The sequence below is a fragment of the Dermacentor variabilis genome, chromosome 4, assembly GCF_050947875.1.
Source record: "Dermacentor variabilis isolate Ectoservices chromosome 4, ASM5094787v1, whole genome shotgun sequence".
NCBI classification, from domain to species: Eukaryota; Metazoa; Arthropoda; class Arachnida; order Ixodida; family Ixodidae; genus Dermacentor; species Dermacentor variabilis.
The window spans coordinates 18473286-18496231 of NC_134571.1; the positions used below are offsets into that span (position 1 = coordinate 18473286).

A 22946-nucleotide genomic window follows, 5' to 3' on the forward strand; every position below is an offset into this window, starting at 1 on the left:
GTTCTTATCAAGAACACCCATACAGCATAAGAGCCTTCTTAACACGTTTTTCTTGAACCAAACTTTAGGGAGGCCGAGCACGTACTGCGAGCGGCCTAACTGCAAGGCAGAAAAGTAAGAATCAAGTGGTTCCCGGCGCACGCAGGCGACGCGTCGGAACTCAGTGAGAACCACAATGAGACGGCACACGCAGCGGCGCGAGCGCTAACCAACCGCACCCCGGCGACAGACCGTCCGACGTGGTTCGGAGACAAGGACCGCATGACGGACTACAACGACATCACGAAGGCCTACCGCCTGGCTCGCAGGACTCTCCCACCCCTGCACCCGAGGCGGAGTTGAGCGGAGGCGGTACTACTGTAACAGCTCCAGATCGGATCGCTATCCGAGCCCGGGACTGATGCATCGCATGTACCCCGACACATACCCGACCGATAAGTGCAGGGCCTGCCGGAGGGAGACGGCAGATTACACGCACATCTTGTGGGACTGCATCAAAAATCCAGAGGAAGCAAGATCAAGAACGATCCCGCCGCGGCTTGAGGCAGCCGCGAAGAGCTACGACCAAGACCAACAGCTCTGGGCCATCCAGCAGGTCCTTGAGGAGCTCGAAAGGCAGGGACCCAGTGAGACATCAACGGCGAGCGGAGACCCGCGCCGAGTAACGGCAACTTCGTAGATGACGTAGGCCTTCGTCGGGGCGCGCGAGCGCCCAACTTCAGGCACAAATAAAGTTGGCTCCAATCCAATCGATGATGGTGAGGTCTTTGAAAGCGCGTACAGATTCCGTTAACTGTTACCACAGGTTACAATACAAACATTTCCTTTTTCTTGGAGGACGGAAGAAGTTGTGTTTTCTTCAAGGAAAGTTTGCACTTCCTTCGGCGCCAACGCCGCCACCATCATCACCATCTTCATCGTATTCGCAGGCATCTCCATTCGCAGCCGCCGCCACCGCCGTCATCGTATATCGTATTCGTTATCAAACTTCCCAGTCACTACATTTTCCTTCGGCGCAGGACAATCGCCTCCTGTTTCTTCCGTGGCTCGCCTTCGTGTCCATGACGACCGTACTGGACGTCGCACTGTCGCTGTACTTCATCACGGATCTGGTGAGTACTGGTCTCGGTCACGCACACCTCCTCCCGGAGCAGCCGGCTGGCCGGTGACGATCCCTCACTCGTCCCAGACACTAGCTTATATACGAACGCAGCACAGTGCCCGGGCACCCTCTTGGCGTTCCGGCTCGATGAGAGACCTCATACTATTGTAAATTCGGGAGCTCACGCTGACAAATACCAATGCTCACACTAACCCATCGTTTTTAAATCATGCTACTAGGAAGCATCAATTTCGCAGATGTATTATTAATAAGTATAACTTGTGTGCAGTAGTTTCTTTATGGATTATATTGCTTTTATGCGCAGTGATTTAATGCTGTTTGCGTTGTTGTAAGTTTGCACTTGCGCACGTCATAGACCTTTTTTTTTTCTTTTGTGCTAGAAGTTAGCTTTTTGGCATAGACGAGTATTAAAATTATAGGATGGAGGCCCTCCTCTGGTAGAAATTTCCGTAACGGCTTAACGTACTTATTGTCAATGAGCCATTGCCAATAACTGTTTGGTTAATCCGTTGGCATAGCTTTAGCATCTTTTAGAATCCTCTATCGTAGCTCTCGTTCCTGTGCCTAGCCACAACAGGTGGTGAATGCCTGCTGTTGTGTGTCAATTGGAGCAGCACACTTTGAACTGGTTTGAACTGGTTCTTTAGACGCTTGACCGTAGGGCCAAGAGACGGAAAGCCTAAGGAACGCTCCAGCCCGTAGTCTCCGAAGAGAGGCTCCTTCCGTTTGATAAAAAAAAATTAAATATGATAGTCAGGGGAAGGCAGCCGGTAGACGGAAGGATTAAAGCGCGTGTGTCCCGATGAAGAAATAACTTTTGGCCTAAAAGAACAGAGTGGGGACCTGGGTGGGGAGCGGGGAGGGGAGGAGAATGTGAGGATGGGATTGCTGGTGTGCATATTTCTGTCCGCTAGATCGTTGCACTTGTGCTGACCGTGGCCCTGCACCGAATGTACGTAGAGTGTAAATGGGGATCACCTGCGAAGAGTGCATATCTCTGAGCGAATTTCTGGGTTTTGAAATCATTCTTAAAACGCTGCGCAGCGCTGAGTCAACGTAGATTTCAACCACACTAGCTCTTTTAAGCATATTGGTCGTTTTGACTGCCCATACGCGTTTTACACCTATACTGTGTTATACGTATAGTCTACTACACTGTTATTTTATGTTGTTATTATATTATGATTATTCTTTGAGATTTTACTTTGGTTTGCGTTTTCCTTAGCTATTCTGTGTTCATTAAAATTTACCACCACGTTGTAATGTGCGCATTATGTAAATTAATTTTGTCTGGGGAAGTCCTCCTGACAGCTTTCTATCTCTGGGACCTCCGAATGGTACCAGTTTCACTGCCTGTGATGTTAAGAAATATGGATAAAACTTAAATTTAAAAAAGAATAACATTGCTTATACTTTGCTTGCATTCTTTTTCTGGTTCATTTGTGCAAGTTCATTCGAGTCGACCTTAGTTGAGCTACGCCAGTCGTCTCTTGCACAGCGACTCTGCTCCCTCACGGGGGCATATTTTCACCGTATAATAAAGATCAAACAAAGAGCGGCATACGCCATACGCACCGTGAAATGGTCGTTCTGAATCGCGCCGAAGCAACAAGATACTTTCCGCAAGCCGCTTGAATCAGTACTGCCAAACAGATGTCGTCGAAAGAGCTGTTAAGACACTAGGCGAAGTAATTTCAGTGGTGACTCATTTTACGGTGTCTGTGTTGAACTCGTCGCAACAGCGCCACAAGTATAAACCTCAGTTATAGCTGGTCGTTGCATTGATGTCTTTATTTGTTCGTACTGCACTGTTTTCTTGCGTGTTTATTGTGGCCTAGACACTGTCTATTTGTGGGACTTACGCAATCCTGCTATAGCCCTGCTGAAGGGCTCCAATTTGTTTAAAGACACAAGCAAACAAGCAAACATGATCTGGATATCTCACTACTTGAATACAGGTTTTACATATCAGCATTATTTCTACTACAGATTCTTTTTAACGGATATTAAAGGTTCCTAGACATTTATAACAACGTTAATTGTGTTCTTATATCAATTATATTACTCAAATTCTATCTTTTATTCCCCTGTTGATTATTACTATTATTATTGTTATTATTTTACAGAAAGTCGATGGTTTTGTGATCGCCATGTACGTCGTCGACTACACCTTGTGCTCAATAAATGTAAGTGATCGGCTTATCCTTGCGGATAAAAAAATTGTTTGCCTCTGCTGAGCTAGTACGCTCATTGCTTTGCGATGACAGTATAAAGCTGACATAGGCATGCCAGAACGTTTTCTAGGTAACCATGCCTGTTCCGCGTGCTTGAATATGTCTAACGAGACTCGTGAAAATTCCCCTCTTCTTCTTTTTTCTTTACCTTTTTTAGTGAACATGCCGCGGTTCGCTCACAGGGTTTAACGTTCCAGAGCAACACGCTGAAATGGAAGGCTACGAGTTAACGTCGACTACCTCGGGTTCTTTTAACGTGCGCTCGGTCATCGGTGCACAAGCGTTTTACGCGCGTCCGTCTCCATCAGCTGCCTAGACCAGGAATCGAACCCGCGACTTCCCTCTGAGCAGCCGAGCGCCGCGGAGAATGGATGCGGCCGTGTAGTTAGTTATTCGAATCTTCGGTTATCTGAACGTTCAGGAGTCAGTTGCAAACAGCTTACGTCACCATTAACAAACCTTTCATTGGCAGATTGTGGAAACAGCATCACTTGGGTGACTGAATAATTACAATGCCTCATCCTGAAATTCCGCATGAAGAGAGCTGACGAAGTCATAATGGCCGTGTCACAGCCCAATTGTAAATAAATATATCTCGCAAGATCATTCCAAAAGTACTGCATTTGACACAAGCTCGATGGAACTAATGGCAGAAAATTATCTGTTGAAAAAAAGGTTTGGAAGAAAATCCAGAATAATGCCGTTGCAGATGACGGCCAGTATTGAACATCTGACACAGGATCGAGCATTTGATGCGTAATCAGGCACGTGTAAGCATGACTGTTACGATTTTTGTCGAGGGGCAAAAAAATATTCAGCTTAATATTGTGGGAAGCTACTTCCCTAACGCTTTTATTTGAGGATCTGTCGCGTCCGTTTTTTGTGCCCTAATTCTTCTGCTTGCACTTAAAACTTAAAGTAAGCGTGTGAATTCGATTAAACTATACAGTAGTTGCCTTTTTAAACTAGTTCCAATTTTACACACAGCATTTTGCAAAGTGTACAAAAATATCATCCGCGACGTCAGTGCATACCTCTGTAGATATTGAATATGATTTCACTGTGCAAGTGCTGATACAGTTACTGCCAATTACCGACACAGACACTCCGTAAATGAATTCGAAGCCGCAAGGGTAGCTGCTCAAAAGAAAGCACTCGCTTCTTGGACTTTTCATTCTGCTCGCCGGGTTCGACGCTGCTTCGCATCTGCCTCCATGTCGGCATGCTATTCGAAGTTATGCGGCATAACAAGTGCTATTTCCGAGATTATTCCACGGAAGCTGCAAGTAATTTAGTGATCAGTCCACTATTACTAATAACCTAGACAAGAACACTCAGAACAACGTGGCTGTTTCCACAAATGCCGAGCAGCGTGAGAGGGTGTACGAGAAAAGGATTCCACCGTTCCTCTATCATTTTGCACCGAAGGTGCGTTTGAAGCCTAATGTGAAACAATTGGGAAATTAAAAATTCGAACACATAACCATATAAGACACTGATCCGCTTTACGAATGGACAACAGAGCAGAGCGCCGTACCGATGATAAAGCTAGGACGAAAAGAAATCCGATTATGCAACATATCTCCGCTGATCTGTTGCACGCCCGGCAGTCCTTGTGCGCTGTTGCGGAATTGCAATATATTATTTAGCTAGAATGCAAAAAATATATATATTTCGCGTTAGTAGCAGAAATTTGAAAAAAAAAAACACTGCTACTGGTGGGTAAGTACAAACACTTGTAAGGTTGCAGCGTCCTCTACAGTGTAACATAATTAGAAATTAACTAATGTATCGAAGCATATTAACATACATTAGGCAAGTATAGCATCGCATACAATAATTTCGCTTGTATCTTGTACCTGTATATCAAATACTTATCGCCTCACTATCTTGTATCTGTATCATGATACATTTGCAAAGTATATTTGCCCAGCCCTGTCATCGTTCCTTTGTAGTGTCTAAATAAATTCCCAGATACGATGTGGTGTTAAAAGATTTAAATTTATCTGGAAACAATCGTTTCCCGCATGTTTCCCGCAGGCCTTCACCGACCTAAACCTTCGTAGAGGTTCCACTTCAACTCTAAAGGGAGTTCCTTTCAAACGCGTAAGAATTTTTATTCCTACCCAAAGAGGAAACCCGCCCTTCCGTCACGTGAGTCGATCGCTTTCAAGATAGGGCCCGCAGCAGCGAGCGAATTCACCTTCGTGGTTCCTTGAGCTTCAACGCGAACTAAGTGGCGAGAATACATCGCGCACGAAGCTATCAGCACTCGGCCCGCTGTGTCCCCTTCGCAGATTGCTTTCGTGATAGGGCCCGCGCGGCCACTACCAAAGGCAGCCGCGGATGGAGTACGGCTGATCACGGTTGATAATGGTTCGCATCGAGAGGAGGCAGCGTCATCTACCACATCTACGTGCGAGGCTTTCCAAACGTGGTATTGTTCAGTTACGCCACGTACTACAGCATGCATAGGCCAGTGCTTATCTTCCACGAAACAGCAGGACCATCCAAACGTAACATCATATAACATGACTGAGCATCGCTAGCACGTGCCTTTTCTATGCTGGCTTCAGTTAACATTTCGGGGTTGCAACAACGCTTCTATGTTTCACGTTTCTTTCGTGGTGTTTCTCGCAAGTATAATAAACTCAGCATACGACAACGAAACAGCAGGTGATTAGCAGCAAGTGCTTACGCGTCATTTAGATAATTCCCACGGGAGAGAGATTACGCGTGTAATTTTTCGTTTATATTACAGGCCACAATATATATATATATATTGTAAGCACTATTAACGTACTTCGTCGTTTTCATTTGTACATAGCCATCATCATCTTCTTAGTTCTTCGACTTCTTCGCGCGTGAGCTGGGGGCGTTGCCTTTGGTGGATTAAACAGCGCTGGACAACTCGATCTGTCTCGGTATTATAAAGTGGTGGAGGTACGTCAAGATCCCGACGTCCTCTCGCGTTCCCGTCCTCCCTGGAGCTCCGTTCCGGTCGCCGCCTGCACCCAGCTACCCCTACAACAATGGACACTTCCAACCCCGGCCCTTCCGGCGCCTCAAACCCTACCACACAGACGGCCCCACCTGCGGCGCCCTCTTGGACTGTGACGAGCCCTCAGCGCGATCCCCCTGTCTTTGCGGGACTCCGCGGTGATGACGTAGACGATTGGATCGACCACTACGACCGCGTGAGTTCTTGCAACAAGTGGAACGACACCCAGAAATTGAGGCACGTCGCCTTCTACTTGACCGGTGTTGCAAAGACGTGGTATTTCAACCACGAATCCGACATCGCGGATTGGTCCACGTTTACCTCGAAGCTGCGGCATATCTTCGCTTCCTCGTCTGGCCGTGCAGAAGTCGCCAAACAGAAGCTGGGAACGCGCCGCCAACTTCCCGAAGAGTCTTACACCTCATACATAGAGGATGTCTTGGCTCTGTGCCGCCGTGCGAATCCTAGCGTGACGGAAGCCGAACGCGTTCGCCACATCTTAAAAGGCATTGGGCCTGTCGCGTTCAACGCCTTAATCGTTCAAAATCCGGCTTCTGTCCAAGACATCACTTCAACGTGTCAACGCCTCGACGAGCTGCAGTCTATTCGTCTTCCACATGAGGGCAGCGATCCTCAGGTTCCTCATTCTCCAGATTTACGTGCTCTTATCCGCACCATCATCCGCGAGGAGCTTCAACTACAAGACCTAAAGCGTCCCCCTGCTGCCTGCGCAACAACCCCCACCTTCGACTTGCGCGAGGTCGTAAAGCAGGAGTTGACAGCGATGACTACACCCACGACGCATCTTGCTCCGGTAGCGCGCTCCACACCTACCTACGCGGATGTTGTTTCGATACCCACCCCTACCGTGACTTCCGTGCCTACTGGCGTTTCCTATGACCATTTAGCTTCGATGGGAACCAGAGCACTTGCTGCGCCATCGTACCCTCAGTGGCGTCCACCTCGTCCGGTTTGTTTTTACTGTGGCATACGCGGCCATATATCTCGCTTCTGCCGCCGGCGCCAGCAGGATGAAAGGCGAGGCTATGCTGAGCACGAAAGAGACCGCAGTCGCCGATCAGACGACTACTATCCCGGACCGCACTCGTTCCCTCAACAGCGTTCTCCGTCTCCACCAGCTGCTCCCAATCTGCCTCATAGTTCCCGTTCGGCCAGACGTCGTTCTCCATCCCCTTACCGGCGCTCTACATCACCGCTTCGTCCCACTTCCCATTTTGTCGACCAGCACTCGGAAAACTAACTGTTGCAGTTTTTGGAGGGGAAACTGCTTCTTATCGGTCTTCAAAAATTCCTCCTGTTCGCCCGGCCAACATGCTTTCTGTGACTGTCGAAGGTGTTCCCGCGTCAGCTCTCATCGATACCGGTGCCGCCGTTTCTGTTCTTCGGAGTGATCTGTGTTCCCGGCTCCGTAAAGTAAAAACGCCTTATCTTGGACCTATTTTGCGCGGTGCTAATAATGCATTCATTCACCCTGACGGACAGTGTACTGCTCGTGTTCTCATCGACGGCATACGCCACCACATCGAGTTTATCATCCTTCCAACGTGCATCCATGAACTTATACTTGGTTGGGACTTCCTACATTCTGCTTCAGCCGTCATTTCCTGTAGAGAGGAAGTTGTCCACATCACGGACACAGAGCTTGCTCCTGTTGCGGACTCTTCACTTTCATGCGCGAACTTGGCCATCGCTGCAGACTACGTCCTGCGTCCTGGTCACGAAGACGTTGTAGCCGTGACATCCAGTCAGATCGCCGACGGAGACGCCCTAGTCGCCCCTTCTTCCCGCTGTACTTCTCGCGGAATTCTCATTGCCACCTGTCTCGTCCGGTTTTCACGCGGCCGCGCCCTTCTGTCTGCTTGCAACACGACCCCAGATCCTGTGATGCTGCCCAAAGGGATGACTGTGGCAACCCTCGCCGACACTCAACCTATCTCTCTAGTCACGCTTTGCCCTTCTTCATCGCCAGCACCAACCTCAGGTTTGGATGATTCTTTCCCTCCTCCAGCTGTTCTTGGTTCTGACCTAACAGCCGCGCAATCCGAAGCCTTAATGGTGGTCTTGGCAAAACACAAAGCCTGTTTCGATAGCTGTTCCCCTGTGTTGAGCCAAACTCCTGCGGCTACACACCGCATCGAAACCGATGGTTCCGCTATCATACGACGACGCCCCTATCGTGTATCGCCGTCCGAACGAAAGGTCATTGAACAACAGGTCGCTGACATGCTTGCGCGGAAGATAATACGACCTTCATCTAGCCCATGGGCGTCTCCCGTGGTCCTGGTAAAGAAAAAAGATGGCTCAGTTCGCTTTTGCGTGGATTATCGAGCGCTCAATAAGATCACACGCAAGGACGTATATCCAATACCTCGAATTGACGACGCTTTGGACACGCTACAAGGGGCGGAGTATTTCTCCAGCCTTGATCTTCGATCAGGGTACTGGCAAATTCCGATGAACGAGACTGACAAAGAAAAGACCGCATTCGCTACACCGGATGGCCTTTATGAATTTAACGTGATGCCTTTTGGCCTTTGTAATGCTCCTGCCACATTTGAGCGCATGATAGACAACGTACTTCGTGGTCTAAAATGGAAGACATGCTTCTGTTATCTGGACGATATTGTCATCTTTTCGTCTGACTTCAGCCAACATCTTCATCGATTAGACGAAGTTCTCAAGTGCCTTGCGAATGCTGGTCTCCAGATCAATACAAAAAAATGTAAATTTGCAAGCAAAACAATAAAAGTATTGGGTCACGTCGTCTCAAAAGATGGCATCCAGCCTGACCCCGACAAGATTAGTGCCGTTCTTCAGTTTCCTCGCCCCCAGCAACAGAAAGATCTACGTAGTTTCCTCGGCTTGGCGTCATATTTCCGTAGGTTTATACGCAACTTCGCAGCAATAGCAGCACCTCTACACAAGCTACTGGTTACCGGTGCCTCTTTCACGTGGACTAGCGACTGCGAGTCGGCTTTTCAAGCTCTTAAGCGGCATCTTACTTCCGGACCAGTGCTTCGCCACTTCGATAATCGTGCCCCCACCATACTCCATACTGACGCAAGCGCACAAGGTATTGGCGCAGTACTTCTGCAACGTAATACAGCATCTAAAGAGCAAGTCATAGCATATGCCAGCCGAACACTTTCTCCAGCTGAGCGGAACTACACCATAACAGAGCAAGAGTGCCTGGCTATCGTTTGGTCGATTCAGAAATTTCGCCCATACCTTTACGGCCGCCACTTCACCATCGTCACCGACCATCATGCTCTGTGTTGGCTGTCATCAATGAAAAACATGTCAGGACGCTTAGGACGCTGGATACTCCGCTTGCAGGAATATGACTTCACTATAACATACAAGTCTGGAAAACACCATCATGATGCAGACGCATTGTCTCGCTGCCCACTCTCACTCTCTCCAGGTAACGCGCAGTCGCCTTCCCAACCACGTCGTTCCGATGCTACGCCTGCCTCTCACCAACTCTCGATAACGCCCCTGGACCAAGTAACGCTTTCATCACGCTCTGATTTCGTCTCGCTTCAGCGGGCCGACTCCTACTGTCGAGCTCTCATGGATCGCCTTAGTGGGTTCGCCGAACCACCCAACAGCCGCTTGCGACGCCAACTTCGACAATTCCGCCTTCAAGGTGGCGTGCTCCACCGCTACGTGTACCACCCAACAGGTCACCGGTGGGTCCCAGTTCTACCTCGCTGCCTTCGTTTGCGGGTATTAGAGGCACTTCACGACGATGTATCGGCTGGCCACTTAGGCTTCCACAAGACTTACGACCGCATAAAGACCGGCTGCTTCTGGCCTGGCCTATCCTCAACGGTGGCCAAATACATTGCCTCTTGTGCGTCATGTCAGCACCGCAAACGCTCGACATCCCCTCCTGCCGGTTTACTACAACCTCTCCCTTGCCCGGAGGCACCTTTTGAATTTGTTGGCATTGATTTATATGGTCCCTTGCCGTTGACACCCTCCGGTCACCGTTGGATTGTCACTTCGGTCGACCATTTAACAAGATATGCCGAGACTGCCCCTCTGCGATCCGGCACCGCTTCTGCGGTCGCCGACTTTTTCTTGCGCGCCATCGTCTTGCGCCATGGGGCTCCTCGCGTTCTTCTCAGTGACCGTGGCAAGGCGTTCATTTCACAAGTTCTCGAGGAAGTTCTTCGAGCCACTAATACCGTCCACAAATCTACTTCTACTTATCATCCGCAAACCAATGGCCTTACTGAGCGCTTCCACCGTACGCTGTCTGACATGATTTCCATGTACATCCGTCCTGACCACACTGACTGGGATAAAATTCTTCCTTTTGTGACATTCGCATATAATACTGCTATTCAACGGACTACCGGCTACAGCCCTTTCTTCCTTGTGTATGGACGATCTCCTTCCACCATATTCGACAGAGAACTATTTTTCGCACCTTCTTCGCCCAACGCGTCGCTTCCAGAAGATTTTGCTGCCCGAGTTGCACATTGCCGTCAAATCGCCCGGCAAAGCACAGAAGCTATCCAAGCTGAGCGCAAGCGTTACTGCGACAACAAACGCCGTGACCTACGTTTTCACCCTGGAGACCAAGTCCTGCTTTGGACTCCAGTCCGCACCCCAGGCCTCTGTGAGAAGTTCCTTCCACGCTACATTGGCCCATACACCGTTGTGCAGCAAACATCTGCAGTGAACTATCTCGTCCGCCCAGTACACTCCGTCCCTGACCGGCGCCGCCGGAATGCCGAAATTGTTCACGTCTCGCGGATGAAGCCCTTCACTCCCCGTTTAGATAATCTCTAATCTGCGGCCAGGCTGGCCGCTTCCATGACGGGGGGAAGTTAGTGTAAGCACTATTAACGTACTTCGTCGTTTTCATTTGTACATAGCCATCATCATCTTCTTAGTTCTTCGACTTCTTCGCGCGTGAGCTGGGGGCGTTGCCTTTGGTGGATTAAACAGCGCTGGACAACTCGATCTGTCTCGGTATTATAATATATATATATATATATATTCAAGTGATGATTGTTCATATGCTTATTCTGGTGCTTGCACGACAAAACGAGTAAGATCAATCGAAATGCTTTAGTCACGAATTATAAATAAGAAAACAAAAATCTTCATCCGCCGCGGTGGCTTAGCGGCCATAGTGTTGCTCTGCTAAGCACGAGGTCGAGGGATCAAACCCCGGCAGTAGCGGCGACATTTCGACGAGGGCGAAATCGAAAAACGCCAGGGCCCCGTGCATTGGGAGAACGTTAAAGATCCCCTGATGGACAAAATTAATTCGGAGTTCCCCTACTAAAATCTTCCACAACTTAAGCATTTATTGTTTTTCATTCGCAACGTACACTCTGTAATGATGAATTAATCATTACTTTACGGCATTGCGCAAGGTCGCGTTTCCCTCAGCTATATTTCATAAGCGTGGGTGAATGATATCTGAGTCCTCGCAGACCGATATGTGGGTTTATATTATACGCACGTAGGAACAACTCGCGGTAAATGGAGTGCATGCAGCAACTGCTTCCAAAGGCGGCGTTTTCATCTTCGTCTTCCGGCCACTGCGGTATATTTTGATTAGCTGCAAAACTCTCTAGGGAACATAATGCGCTCTTGGCTAGATCGCCAAAGTTTGCCCCACAATAAAACTTCCGGCGAGCCAGCCGTAAATTGAGGCGATGTTTTTTTTTTTTTTTCAGGCGTTCTAAACACACGCAGTCTCGAAATGTTTTCCCAATGGAGCTGTAAGCGGCGGTTTAAGAGAATTCTCACCACTTGCGCGAGGGTTTCTGAAGCGGCTGTGTTTTCTCGTAGAGTCAGGCCTGGATTCTGTGTTGTACGAGATGGAACCGGGAGGAGGCCCTGAGGCCGCTTTTGAATAAAGATCTTTGTACCGCCGCCGCCGCCGCCGCCGCCGCCCAGGCAAGGACTGAGCTCGCGAATTACGGCTAGCGCGTGTGACTGCGTCGTGGTTCAGCCAGTTATTTCTCGTTTAACCCAGGGCGCAGCCCTGCAGGCACGACGAAATCACGGATTCGTTTGAGAATGCAACTAAAGAAAGGGGGAAAACGAAAGAAAGCGGCACTTAAAACGTCGCTTGAAGTGTCTGTACTGGCAACCGGCTTCATATTTCTTCAGATTTAAGCTAGGAGTCGTTTTACCCGCCATGATTGCTTAGCGGCTATGGTGTTGGGCTGCTAAGCACGAGGTCGCGGGATCGAGTCCCGTCCAGGGCGGCCACGTTTTGATGGAGGCGAAATGGGAAAATCCCCGTGTACTTAGATTTAGGTGCACGTTGAAGAACCCCAGGTGGCCCGAATTATTCCAGACTCCCCCACTACAGCGTGCCTCATATTCGAATCGTGGTTTTGGCACGTGAAACCCGATCATTTAATTTTTAGGAATTATTTTGATTTTGCGTCTCAAATTGCAATTTCAGCAGCGGTGTGCTCGATCAATTGTGTCAGAAAATACAAAAAAGGAGGAAAGAAAAAGAAAGAAAATTTACTCGTCATCCCGATCCTGCGAAAGTGGATGGCCAGCGAAGCTGTTAGAAAACCATTCAGATGCCGTGCCGATGGGGGCATGAAACGTTCTATTGTTCGGGCTAGTCTTAGCACGACACCGTTGTTCAACATTACGATTTTTCACTCTTCGACGCTCATCGTATTCACGCTGCTCTTCAGGATTCTTTCTGTGGTCTACCCATAGCGGTCTTTCAATGAACTGAATGAGTTGCTAGGCAGGTCTCCCTTTTATATATGAAGTTTGATGACGTCACTCACTTATTTGTATGCTGCTGTTGCCCCTTTCCCACCGGAGCAGCTTATGCAACCGTTATCCTTGCCGGGAAACATAGGGGAGAAGGAACGTGCCTCGCATTGTTCACAGGGGCCTTATCATTCTTCATGCGGTTTCGACGCTTGTTTTGAGCTTTTCTTTATTGAAATGAATACTGAGCCGTGTGTTACATGCATGACGCCAAAGGAGATATGCACTCCTTTTTTTTTTCTTTCTTGCTGACGGCCATGAAAAATCCCGACCAACTAGAGGCTAACAGCTTCACTGTAAAAGATTGGGATAAACATGTGAAAACTCGGACGCCTGAGCTGTCTTGAGTGATAACTTCGAATATGTGCTCCTTCCCTTGGCAGTTTCCCTGTTCTTAATGCAGTGTCTTTCGCTCGCAGATCTACTGCATAATGTGCGTGGTGTCCCAGTACCAAGTGTACTACGACAGAGGCCACGTCACGGAGCAGATAAGTCGGCGGATGTCTGTAAGTTGCGTACGTTTTCAATATTATGCTATTTGCACCTTTGTACTCAATGCACGGGTGATCAAAGCTTTCGGTTGGTTCTGGGGCACCTGTCAAAGTTGCAGTATTGCAGTGTTCTGTATACTTCGATTCGCCAGCTTCGTACAATACAGTGAAAGCGACGTGCCGTGTCAGCCAAGCAAGGAAACGATTGCATATGCTCTTGCATACGACGTGACGTAGCGGTGACGTGGCGGGTAATACCCGGCGTGTGAAAAGCTGCGACCAAGTAGTATTACCCTGCGGTATGTGCGTTAAACGTTGCATGTACACTCTTCAAGGCCTAGCGAACTGCACATCTCTTCCTTGAGGAACATATAATTTGCTGAAGATCCTCATACGGATTCTTTGAAAGTGTACTAATCATCAGTCCGTTCTGCAAGTGATAATATTTTTGCATAATTTAAGCACACAACGTTTGCAGATTATTGTGTATTCTAAGGAGTTATGTAAGACTTACAGCAACCAAATATATTTGCAAAGCTTAAGTGCTAAAGCAAAGTGTTTGCTACTTAACTGGAATCAAAGCATGGTACTACGTAATTGTGCGCAATTTTAGCGGCGTCGAAACGTTCCTCGTAGCTTGCATATCACTAAAGATAGCTATGGTGAAGCATAGTAGATATGGAGAGAGCAATTATATACTGAAACTGTTGTTATTAATGTCAAATATGCTTCAGGAACGCTGTAATGTGCGCCAATGACATCCTTTGTCGAGCGATCGGTGGCTTCGAAATTTCTGCCTAAAAATGCGAGTCATGTAGTTTTATGCTGACGATAGAGTTTCCCATAAAAATTACAAGGGGCAACTCTGACGCTGCGACCGCTCAGTTACCACGAGACTTGTGGGCAGTATTGCGAATTTGGCTAAATCTTAGTGCTTGTGGCTTCAGACGTTCTTGTGATGTTATTCATTGCGCCTTACCCTTGTGACTTTCAGCGAGGTCGTATTTTTCTAAACGCATGGAGGCACATGCATAATCATTGCGAACTGCTGCATTTGTAACGCCATGTATGGTTAAAGACGATCAATTTTTTCAAGCCACGAAGTTGTGTAAAGCGATGTCAGGCAAATCCATACGTGTTGTGCCACTCACCATTCTTTCGCTAGCCGAATAACTGCCACAGTTTCCCCGCAGACACTACAGCGCCGGAGCGACTCGAGTAATATTTGTGAGAAACTCTACAAGTCCGAAGCCTTAGTATGTGAGGCATCTATATGTGAGTCTTAATTTGAAACTTTTCCGCTTTTTTGTTATTCTGGTCACTGCCACGCATTCTGACTTTTGTGCACTCACATCCTGACTAGAGGGGCTTCTGCCGAGTCATGTGCACAGCTCTCCAAGGTGTTCATAATCTCACGGGAGCGCCGACTGACCCGACAGCCGGCGCCCTGTCGCGGAGCGCAGCGACCACAGTAATGTAGCGGCCACAGGCGCATGCGTAAAGAGCTTACGGAGCCTCACCTATTAGGCTGTTCTGTTAAGCTCCCCATAGCTCCTGCTTTCCACACGCTTCCGATGCAAGCAGAAACGCGCGCACGTGCTCCTGCGTGCACCGAGGTTACAATGGGCCGCTGCAAACGATAGATGAGCCGATAAACAGCAGGGACTGCGCCTCGCTCTATGGAATCGCCTAGAATGCAATGGGGCTTGGACACCGGCACGCTCTGCGCACTTTCACCTACCCTCGTTGCTTAATTCGCAGGTATACGCTCCAATGCACCGTTCTGACCGACGTACCAGTCGACGCTCCCGTGAGTATATTAATATATTGGAGAACTGTATTCCATAATAAGGCGGCCAATAATATTCTCGGGCAATCCCACAGGTGTGATTTCGTACAATGTCGTCGCACATCAAGACGTGTCGTATGACACGACGTGTTCGCAGCCGCCCGTGGTGATGACCCAGAATAGGGACAACGGCGCCGACCAAAGCGGTGATCGGCCCGCCTTCGGCTGCATCAGTTCGTGGTACATGCGGTGGCTGTCTCGCAAGACAGTTTTGTCACGTAGTGGTGACACCGTACTGCCATGCCGCGTCATCGTTGCCGCAGACACGTCCTTCTCTGCTGATGTAGCTCCAGCAGCAACGGCGCTTCCCGCCACAGGTATCCACCCGCTGTATGTATGCCGCACGCGCTCTTACATACGTTGTGCGCATGAGCTTAGTTAGGGGCAACATGTAACATCAAGCTACGCGTTTAGGCGATATCGGCATCGAAGAAATTCAGGGAACTATCTTACACGTATGCCGTCTGTGAACGGCGAAGATTGACCTTTCTCTTTTACTTTACCCACCGCGGTTGCTCAGTGGCTATGGTGTTGGGCTGCTACGCACGAGGTCGCGGGATCGAATCCCGGCCACGGCGGCCGCATTTCGATGGGGACGGAACGCGAAAACACCAGTCTACTTAGATTTAGGTGCACGTTAAAGAACCCTAGGCGGTCTAAATTTCTGTAGTCCTCCACTACGGCGTGCCTCATAATCAGAAAGGGGTTATGGCACGTGAAAGCCCATAATTTTTAGTTTCTCAGTGAAATTAACAACAGAAATAAAGGTGAGAGAAAAGTTTGTATCATCGGAAGGTATAGCAGTCTTACGCCAATTGAATAACAAATATGGGTGAGCGTTCAATAAAATATACAGCACATAATTTACTTTAAAAGACAGGAAGGGGTGGAGAAAAAACAAAATAGCAACATGGATGAAGTTTGGTTGTACAACTTAGCACTCACCATTGCCAAAGAGAGGACAAGGCCTTCCAGGGGCTGGGGTCACCAGTAATAAGGCGAATCCGCAGCTTTACTGAACACAGGTCTTGACACCATGACTGCACCTATCGAACTATCGCAGTCGTCCTTCGCCGAGACATGGGCCTATAACTCCGAAGATCAATCAATTGCTTTTTATTAGTGAACTTTTTAATTATTGCTCGAAACGCAAACATGTCACTTACAAAGTTGTAGGGCACCTTACTAATCTCCAAATCAAGCATTAATTTCGTGAAGTGTGCCTAGTTGTATTTTCCAAGAAAAAACAAAAGCCCGCGAAATACACGAAACATGATATAGATGCGCGCTCGCGCACCTTTATATACATAAGCGCCTTCAAGCAACCTTTGAAAGATGCATTTCAAAGGCTGCATTCGTTTACCGACGCATCGTATAAGGCTCCGTCATGTAGGATGGCTCGAGAGGTTTCGCGACCTAATTAGTGTGATGCGATAAGCGTCAGCATCTGTGGACGCAAGAATCTTGAGCTCGATCATGAGGCACTCGGGATAGCTTTAACCTTTGCGTATCATGAAACAAAGCTACAAAAGAAATTCAACCAACGTTAAGAAAAACAGTGCGCGAAAGAGCAAGAAAAGATAAGAAAGGCAGCTCTCGGAAGAACAGAAAAGAGCTACTCAGTAGTTCAATAAAAAATAAACCAAAAGCACGTAAGACCTCTCAGTCGCCCACAAAGAAACATTTAAAGGTGCAACTGGTTTAGCCATTTACCCTTTCTGCCTATTGAACTCCGGAAAAGAGGCAAAACAGGAGTTTTTTACCTATTTCTATCTTTGTCGCAAGCTTTCTTTATGTAAGGATTGGGTGACACTATGAAGGTGCGTTAAACAGTCACGTTTCAAACCAGTTTTGAGTGGTTATTTTCCGCTGCCACTTATAGCACGTGCTCAAACAAGTCACCATCGTAAGCAATACAGTACTTGCTTCTTTCCAACACTTGTGCTGTTGCAGCTTTGACCAACGACATTGGAATTTCGCGGCAGACTGCTTATTTTTGCGTTTAGGGCGTCCGGTGTGGTAGTTTCGCTGCTATACACGCCATCTTTCACGTAGTCCCACAAGAAGTCCAGCGGTGTCATGTTTGGCGACCTTTCAGGCCAAGGTACAGGTTCGTGCCGGCTAATCCACTGTCCAGGAATAAGCTTGTCGAGCTACGCTCGAGACTGACTACTACAATGTGCAGGAGCACCATCGTGTTGAAACCAGCTGTTCCGAAGGTGCGCAAGTGGAACGTTGCAACTGACGTCGTACACGGGGCCCTTGAGGATGTCGTTGACGTGGCGTTGCGTCGTTAGTGTGTTGTCAAAAAAGATATCTCCGATGATACTGCCATCAAAATACCGTACCACACATTAAACGACCCCTGGTATTGGTGTTATGTTTGTGCCAGCCAGCGGAGACTCCTATCATTCCAGTAGTGCGCGTTGTGAAGATTAACTTGTGCGTTTCTGGAGAAATTAGCCTCATCCGTCCCAATCACGCGAGTGGTAAAGTCCGGTTCTTCTTCACGTTTCGTGAAAATCCAATTGGGAAAGTTAAGTCTGTTTTCGAAATCTCGGTCTTCAAGTTTTTGAGGAAGATGTACACCGTTACAATTTTTTAACAGTAACACGCGAGCGTCGATGGGTAAGGCCTGTCAGCGGCCTTGCAGTGGCGACGGACGGTGGTATTGGCAACTTTATGTGCGGTCGTGCGAGGCGAATTCTAGTTCAAATGTGTACTGCTGCACTGTTCGCTTCAGGGGTGCCCCTCACCGCTGCAAGACCACTGACACGTCGTGTGGTCGATGCTCGCGTGTTATTGTTAAAGAATTGCAAGGGTGTACATGGTACAGGTGCATAGGGCCTTTTAAAAAAAATCAATCACTCTGATGACCTTGAGGTTCCGGCCTCCGCACTGGCGTCGCGCACACTACCGCGAGTGTTAACAACAAAGAATGCCAAAACATCCGTTTTCTTGTGAAGCTACCGTCTCGTAAAGGACTTCGTACGTTCTAAGTATTGTTGACGCACTAGGGCGTCCTCCACAGTGCCACATCTGGAATAGCTCGACTGCCTTCCTCTTGTCGCCGCACACCGCCGCCACAGCCAGGATCATTTTAACCTTCTGATCATTCGGGAAGGGCATGGATGTCTTCTTCAAGAGCAGGTCACTGGCGTGATACCGTTGAGATCTCTCGTTATTATCTACGCACTGTTACGTTTCGCCTACGACGCGCGGTTTAGCCGGCGCGGCTGCAACAAAGTGGCAGACATTTTGGCCCGTTCGGCGTCGCCGCTACGCCTCCCCGCCAAGCGCGTCCAGGCATGTTCCGATGCCACGTGTCTTCATGTGCGTGTGTGAGTGTATGTGCATATTGGTGCCCACGCTTGCCGAAGCGCGGCAGCCGGGGAGAGGAGCTCCCAACAACTGTGAAGCGAGGGGGTCTGACAGGCGCCGACACGACAGTGTGAGCCACCTTCTCCTCCCCATTGTGCCCGACCGGCGGCGACACGACAGTGTGAGCCACCTTCTCCTCCCCATTGTGCCCGACCGGCGGCGACACGACAGTATGCGTCACCTTATCCCATTGTGCCCGAGCGGCACAGTCACGTGCTCATCTATAGAGGGGTTCCTTCTTGCCCTCAACTGCGAGAGTATAAAAGCAGCTGCCCCCGGACGCCAAAGGAGGGCTCCGATTTCTTCTGTTGTGTAAAGTGCACTCCCGTCTCTCTACTTCGGTCAACCTGACCGCCAACTCTTTGCGATGTTAGAATAAACAAGTTGTTTTGTTGTTACCAGTCGACTCATGCTTTGCCGGGACCTTCGGATGCTTCCAGTTGTACCCCAGGCCGCCAGGCCAACGCTACCCTTGGGGCTTGCGACCCAGGTGCAACAACGGGCGTCAGCGCCGAGTTCCCAACAACTCGCACCAGCGGTGCGACCACAACAACTGTCTGCCAGCGGTGAGATCGCGACAACGGAGGCCAGCAGCGAAGATATGCAGTTGACTGTATGCTGAACAGCACAACGACCATCCGGGAGCAGTGCAACGAGCCCTGTGTGATGACTGGTTGCCTGCAGCGGAACGACTGCGCTGAACTCTTGGCTGCGAGGTTTGGTGAGTGCGGGACTTTCTTCTTCTGAGCTTTGCCAGGCTTTTGTTAGTGTCAGAAACGGAGCTGGTAATTGTGGTTGTCGTTGCTGCCGGGTTAGTTTGAGGCAAGACAATAGTCGGAAGTAGAGAAAGCAGCATTCAGAGCAGCCATGGATTTGAAGTCGTTGCGCAAACCGAAATTACTGGAGCTTGCAAGAGAGTTGGGTCTGGATGTCTCAGACAAACTCAGAAAACCTGAACTGCTAAAGGCTATTCTTGAGTTAGAAGCTGAGGATGACGAGCTGTCGGAATGCCTTGAGACCATTGAGGAAAGGGAGACGGCAAAAAGACAGGAGCGCGAAATTAAAGAACAGAAAGAAAAAGAAGAGCGTGAACGTAAAGAACAGAAAGAGCGAGAGCAACAAGAGCGTGACCGTCAACACGCTTTGGAAATGAAGCGTCTCGAGATAGAGATGGAACGCGCTCGTAATGGAAGTCAGGCCACGGTGCAGGAGAACGCGTATTGTTCAATATGACTGACCTGATGCGGCCGTTTAAGCTTGGAGAGGACATTGGTTTGTTCCTGGTTAACTTTGAGCGAACGTGCGAGAAGCAGGGGTTCTCTCGGGAAACGTGGCCACAGCGCTTGCTCACTTTGTTACCCGGCGAGGCGGCCGACGTAGTCGCTCGCTTGGATAGAGAGGAGGCAGAGGATTTCGAGAAAGTGAAATCGAGTCTGCTAAAAAAGTACAGGCTGTCAGCGAAGGCGTTCCGTCGGAAGTTTCGGGAAAGTGAGAAAGGCAAGAATGAGTCATATACAGAGTTTGCCTACAAGCTTATGTCAAACATGCAAGAGTGGCTCAAAGAAGAGAAAGCGTTCGGTGACCACGATAAAGTTCTGCAGTGTTTTGGGCTAGAACAGTTTTATAGTCGGTTACCTGAGAACGTGCGGTACTGGGTCTTGGATAGGCCAGACGTTTGTACGGTGGCTAAAGCCGCTGAGCTAGCCGAGGAGTTTGTGACGCGTCGGGCTCGCGGAGCTAAGGACGGTCAAAAGGGTGAATTTGGCTCGAAGTTTGAGAGGCCGAGGTTCACGCCCATGAGATTAAAGGGGGACACGCGTAGTGAGGATGCGAGTGAAAGCAGTCCGACCAAACGTAAAGAGACGGCGGCAGCCGAAGCCGAACGCAGAAAACGGTTCGAGATGAGGCAAGCACGCGTGTGTTATACGTGCCAGAAGCCGGGTCACTTTTCGGCGCAGTGTCCGGGAACAACACCAAAAGTTGTGTTTTTTTCATTATGCAGCACTGACGAGAACATGAAGCTTCTCGAGCCTTACATGCGAGTCCTCCTCGTGAACGGGAAAGAGTGCCGAGTGCTTCGCGATTCTGCAGCTACAATGGATGTAGTTCACCCGTCTTACGTAGAACCCCATATGTTCACGGGCGAGTGCGCATGGATCAAGCAAGCCGTGGAAGCTCATAGCGTGTGTCTGCCGGTAGCAAAAGTGCTTATTGAAGGACCTTTCGGAGCGCTTGAGACGGAGGCGGCAGTGTCATCTATGCTGCCCCCCCAGTACCCGTACCTATTTTCGAACAGGTCCGATCACCTCCTGCGCGAGAAGGGGCTTTTGTTTGGTGAGGCTAGCGTTCAGGCCTTAACCAGGTCGAAGGTTCGGGAGCTCGCTGCAAAGGCGGTAGTTGCGGGGCCGACGTTATCGAACAATGAGAAAGGGTCAGAGGCGCAGCAAGCTGATATTCAGAGCACGCCCGAACTGAATAAACTTGAGTCTGTAACGTTAAAGGCACCAGATGCCGGAGAGGAAAATCCCGATGCGGGAAAGTTAGAAGAGCTATCTGCAGATTTGCTCATCGCGCCAACGTCAGACGGACTTAATAGGTTGCTAAAAGTCAGCCGGTCGGCTTTGATAGCCGAGCAAAAGAAGGATGGCAGCCTAGAAAACATACGCTGCAATGTCAAGGAAGGTATCGCCAAGAAAAATTCTCGCTTTGTGGAAAGAGGTGGAGTCCTGTACCGGAAGTATCTAGACCGCAGAGGAGTGGAGTTCGATCAGCTGATCGTGCCTCAATGCTATCGTCAGGATCTGTTGCGCTTGTCGCATGGGGGTTCGTGGTCCGGACACCTAGGAGTTAAGAAAACTAAGGACCGTCTCTTGCAAGAGTACTATTGGCCAGGGTGTTTTCGGGACGCAGACCATTTCGTGAGGACATGTGACACCTGTCAGCGGGTGGGCAAACCAGGGGACAAATCGAGGGCGCCGTTGAAGTTGGTACCTATCATTACGGAGCCTTTTAGACGGCTCGTTATTGATACAGTGGGACCTCTGCCGGTAACAGCCACGGGGTACAGACACATTTTGACTGTGATCTGCCCAGCGACAAAGTTCCCTGAAGCAGTGCCGCTTAAAGAACTCAGCTCAGTTGAGATAGTCAATGCACTACTGTCCATATTTGCGCGAGTTGGTTTCCCTGCGGAAATCCAATCAGATCAGGGCACAGTGTTTACTAGCGCTTTGACGACAACTTTTCTCGAAAGGTGTGGGGTAAAGCTGTTACACAGCTCAGTGTACCACGCACAGTCGAATTCCGTTGAGAAGCTCCACTCCGTCATGAAGCGCGTGTTGAGAGCATTGTGTTTTGAACATCAAACTGACTGGGAGCTGTGTCTGCCTGGGGTGATGTTTGCATTAAGGACCGCGCCGCATGCGGCTACGGGGTTTTCGCCAGCTGAGCTGGTGTACGGTCGCTCGCTTCGGTCTCCCCTTCGCATGCTTCGAGAATCGTGGGAAGGCAGGGGCGACGGCCCAGTCGTGGTGGAGTACATGCTTAAGCTCCTCGAACGCTTAAGAAGGGCACAGGAGTTGTCAGGTGAAGCAATGACAAAGGCCCAGCAGAGGGCCAAGGTTTATTATGATCGGACCGCCAGGGCCCGTCGTTTTGAGGTGGGCGATGAGGTCATGATATTGCGCACATCGCTAAACAACAAACTAGACGTGCAGTGGGAGGGCCCAGCACGAATTGTTCAGAAACTGTCGGACGTTAACTACGTGGTGAGTCTGCCAGGAAAGCGGAAAGCACAGCAAGTTTACCACTGTAATCTGCTCAAACCCTATAAACAACGGGAAGCAGTGGTGTGCATGATGGTAAACGTTCCTGAAGAGCTTCCGGTCGAGCTTCCGGGACTAGGCTCAGTGACGAACAGGGAAGACACCGGTCAAGTCATTAGTGACCTTATCAGTAAAGCACCGCTGTCGCTTGAGCAGAAAACCGAACTACACCAGCTCTTACAAGAGTTTCAAGGTCTGTTCTCTGAGAGGCCTGGTAGGACTTCTGTACTTACTCATGATATAGAACT

At 49.2% G+C, this 22946-nt stretch overlaps 1 protein-coding gene across 1 annotated transcript in view; it reads left to right on the plus strand.

The window, feature by feature from the left end:
- LOC142578732 (uncharacterized) overlaps positions 1–22946 on the plus strand; it is a 68407-nt gene that overhangs the window by 28593 nt on the left and 16868 nt on the right. The window contains exons 4-7 of the mRNA XM_075688247.1: positions 1020–1112; positions 3250–3309; positions 13573–13659; positions 15591–15810. Of these exons, the coding sequence (XP_075544362.1) occupies positions 1020–1112; positions 3250–3309; positions 13573–13659; positions 15591–15810 (460 nt within the window). The remainder of the gene's footprint in view (positions 1–1019; positions 1113–3249; positions 3310–13572; positions 13660–15590; positions 15811–22946) is intronic.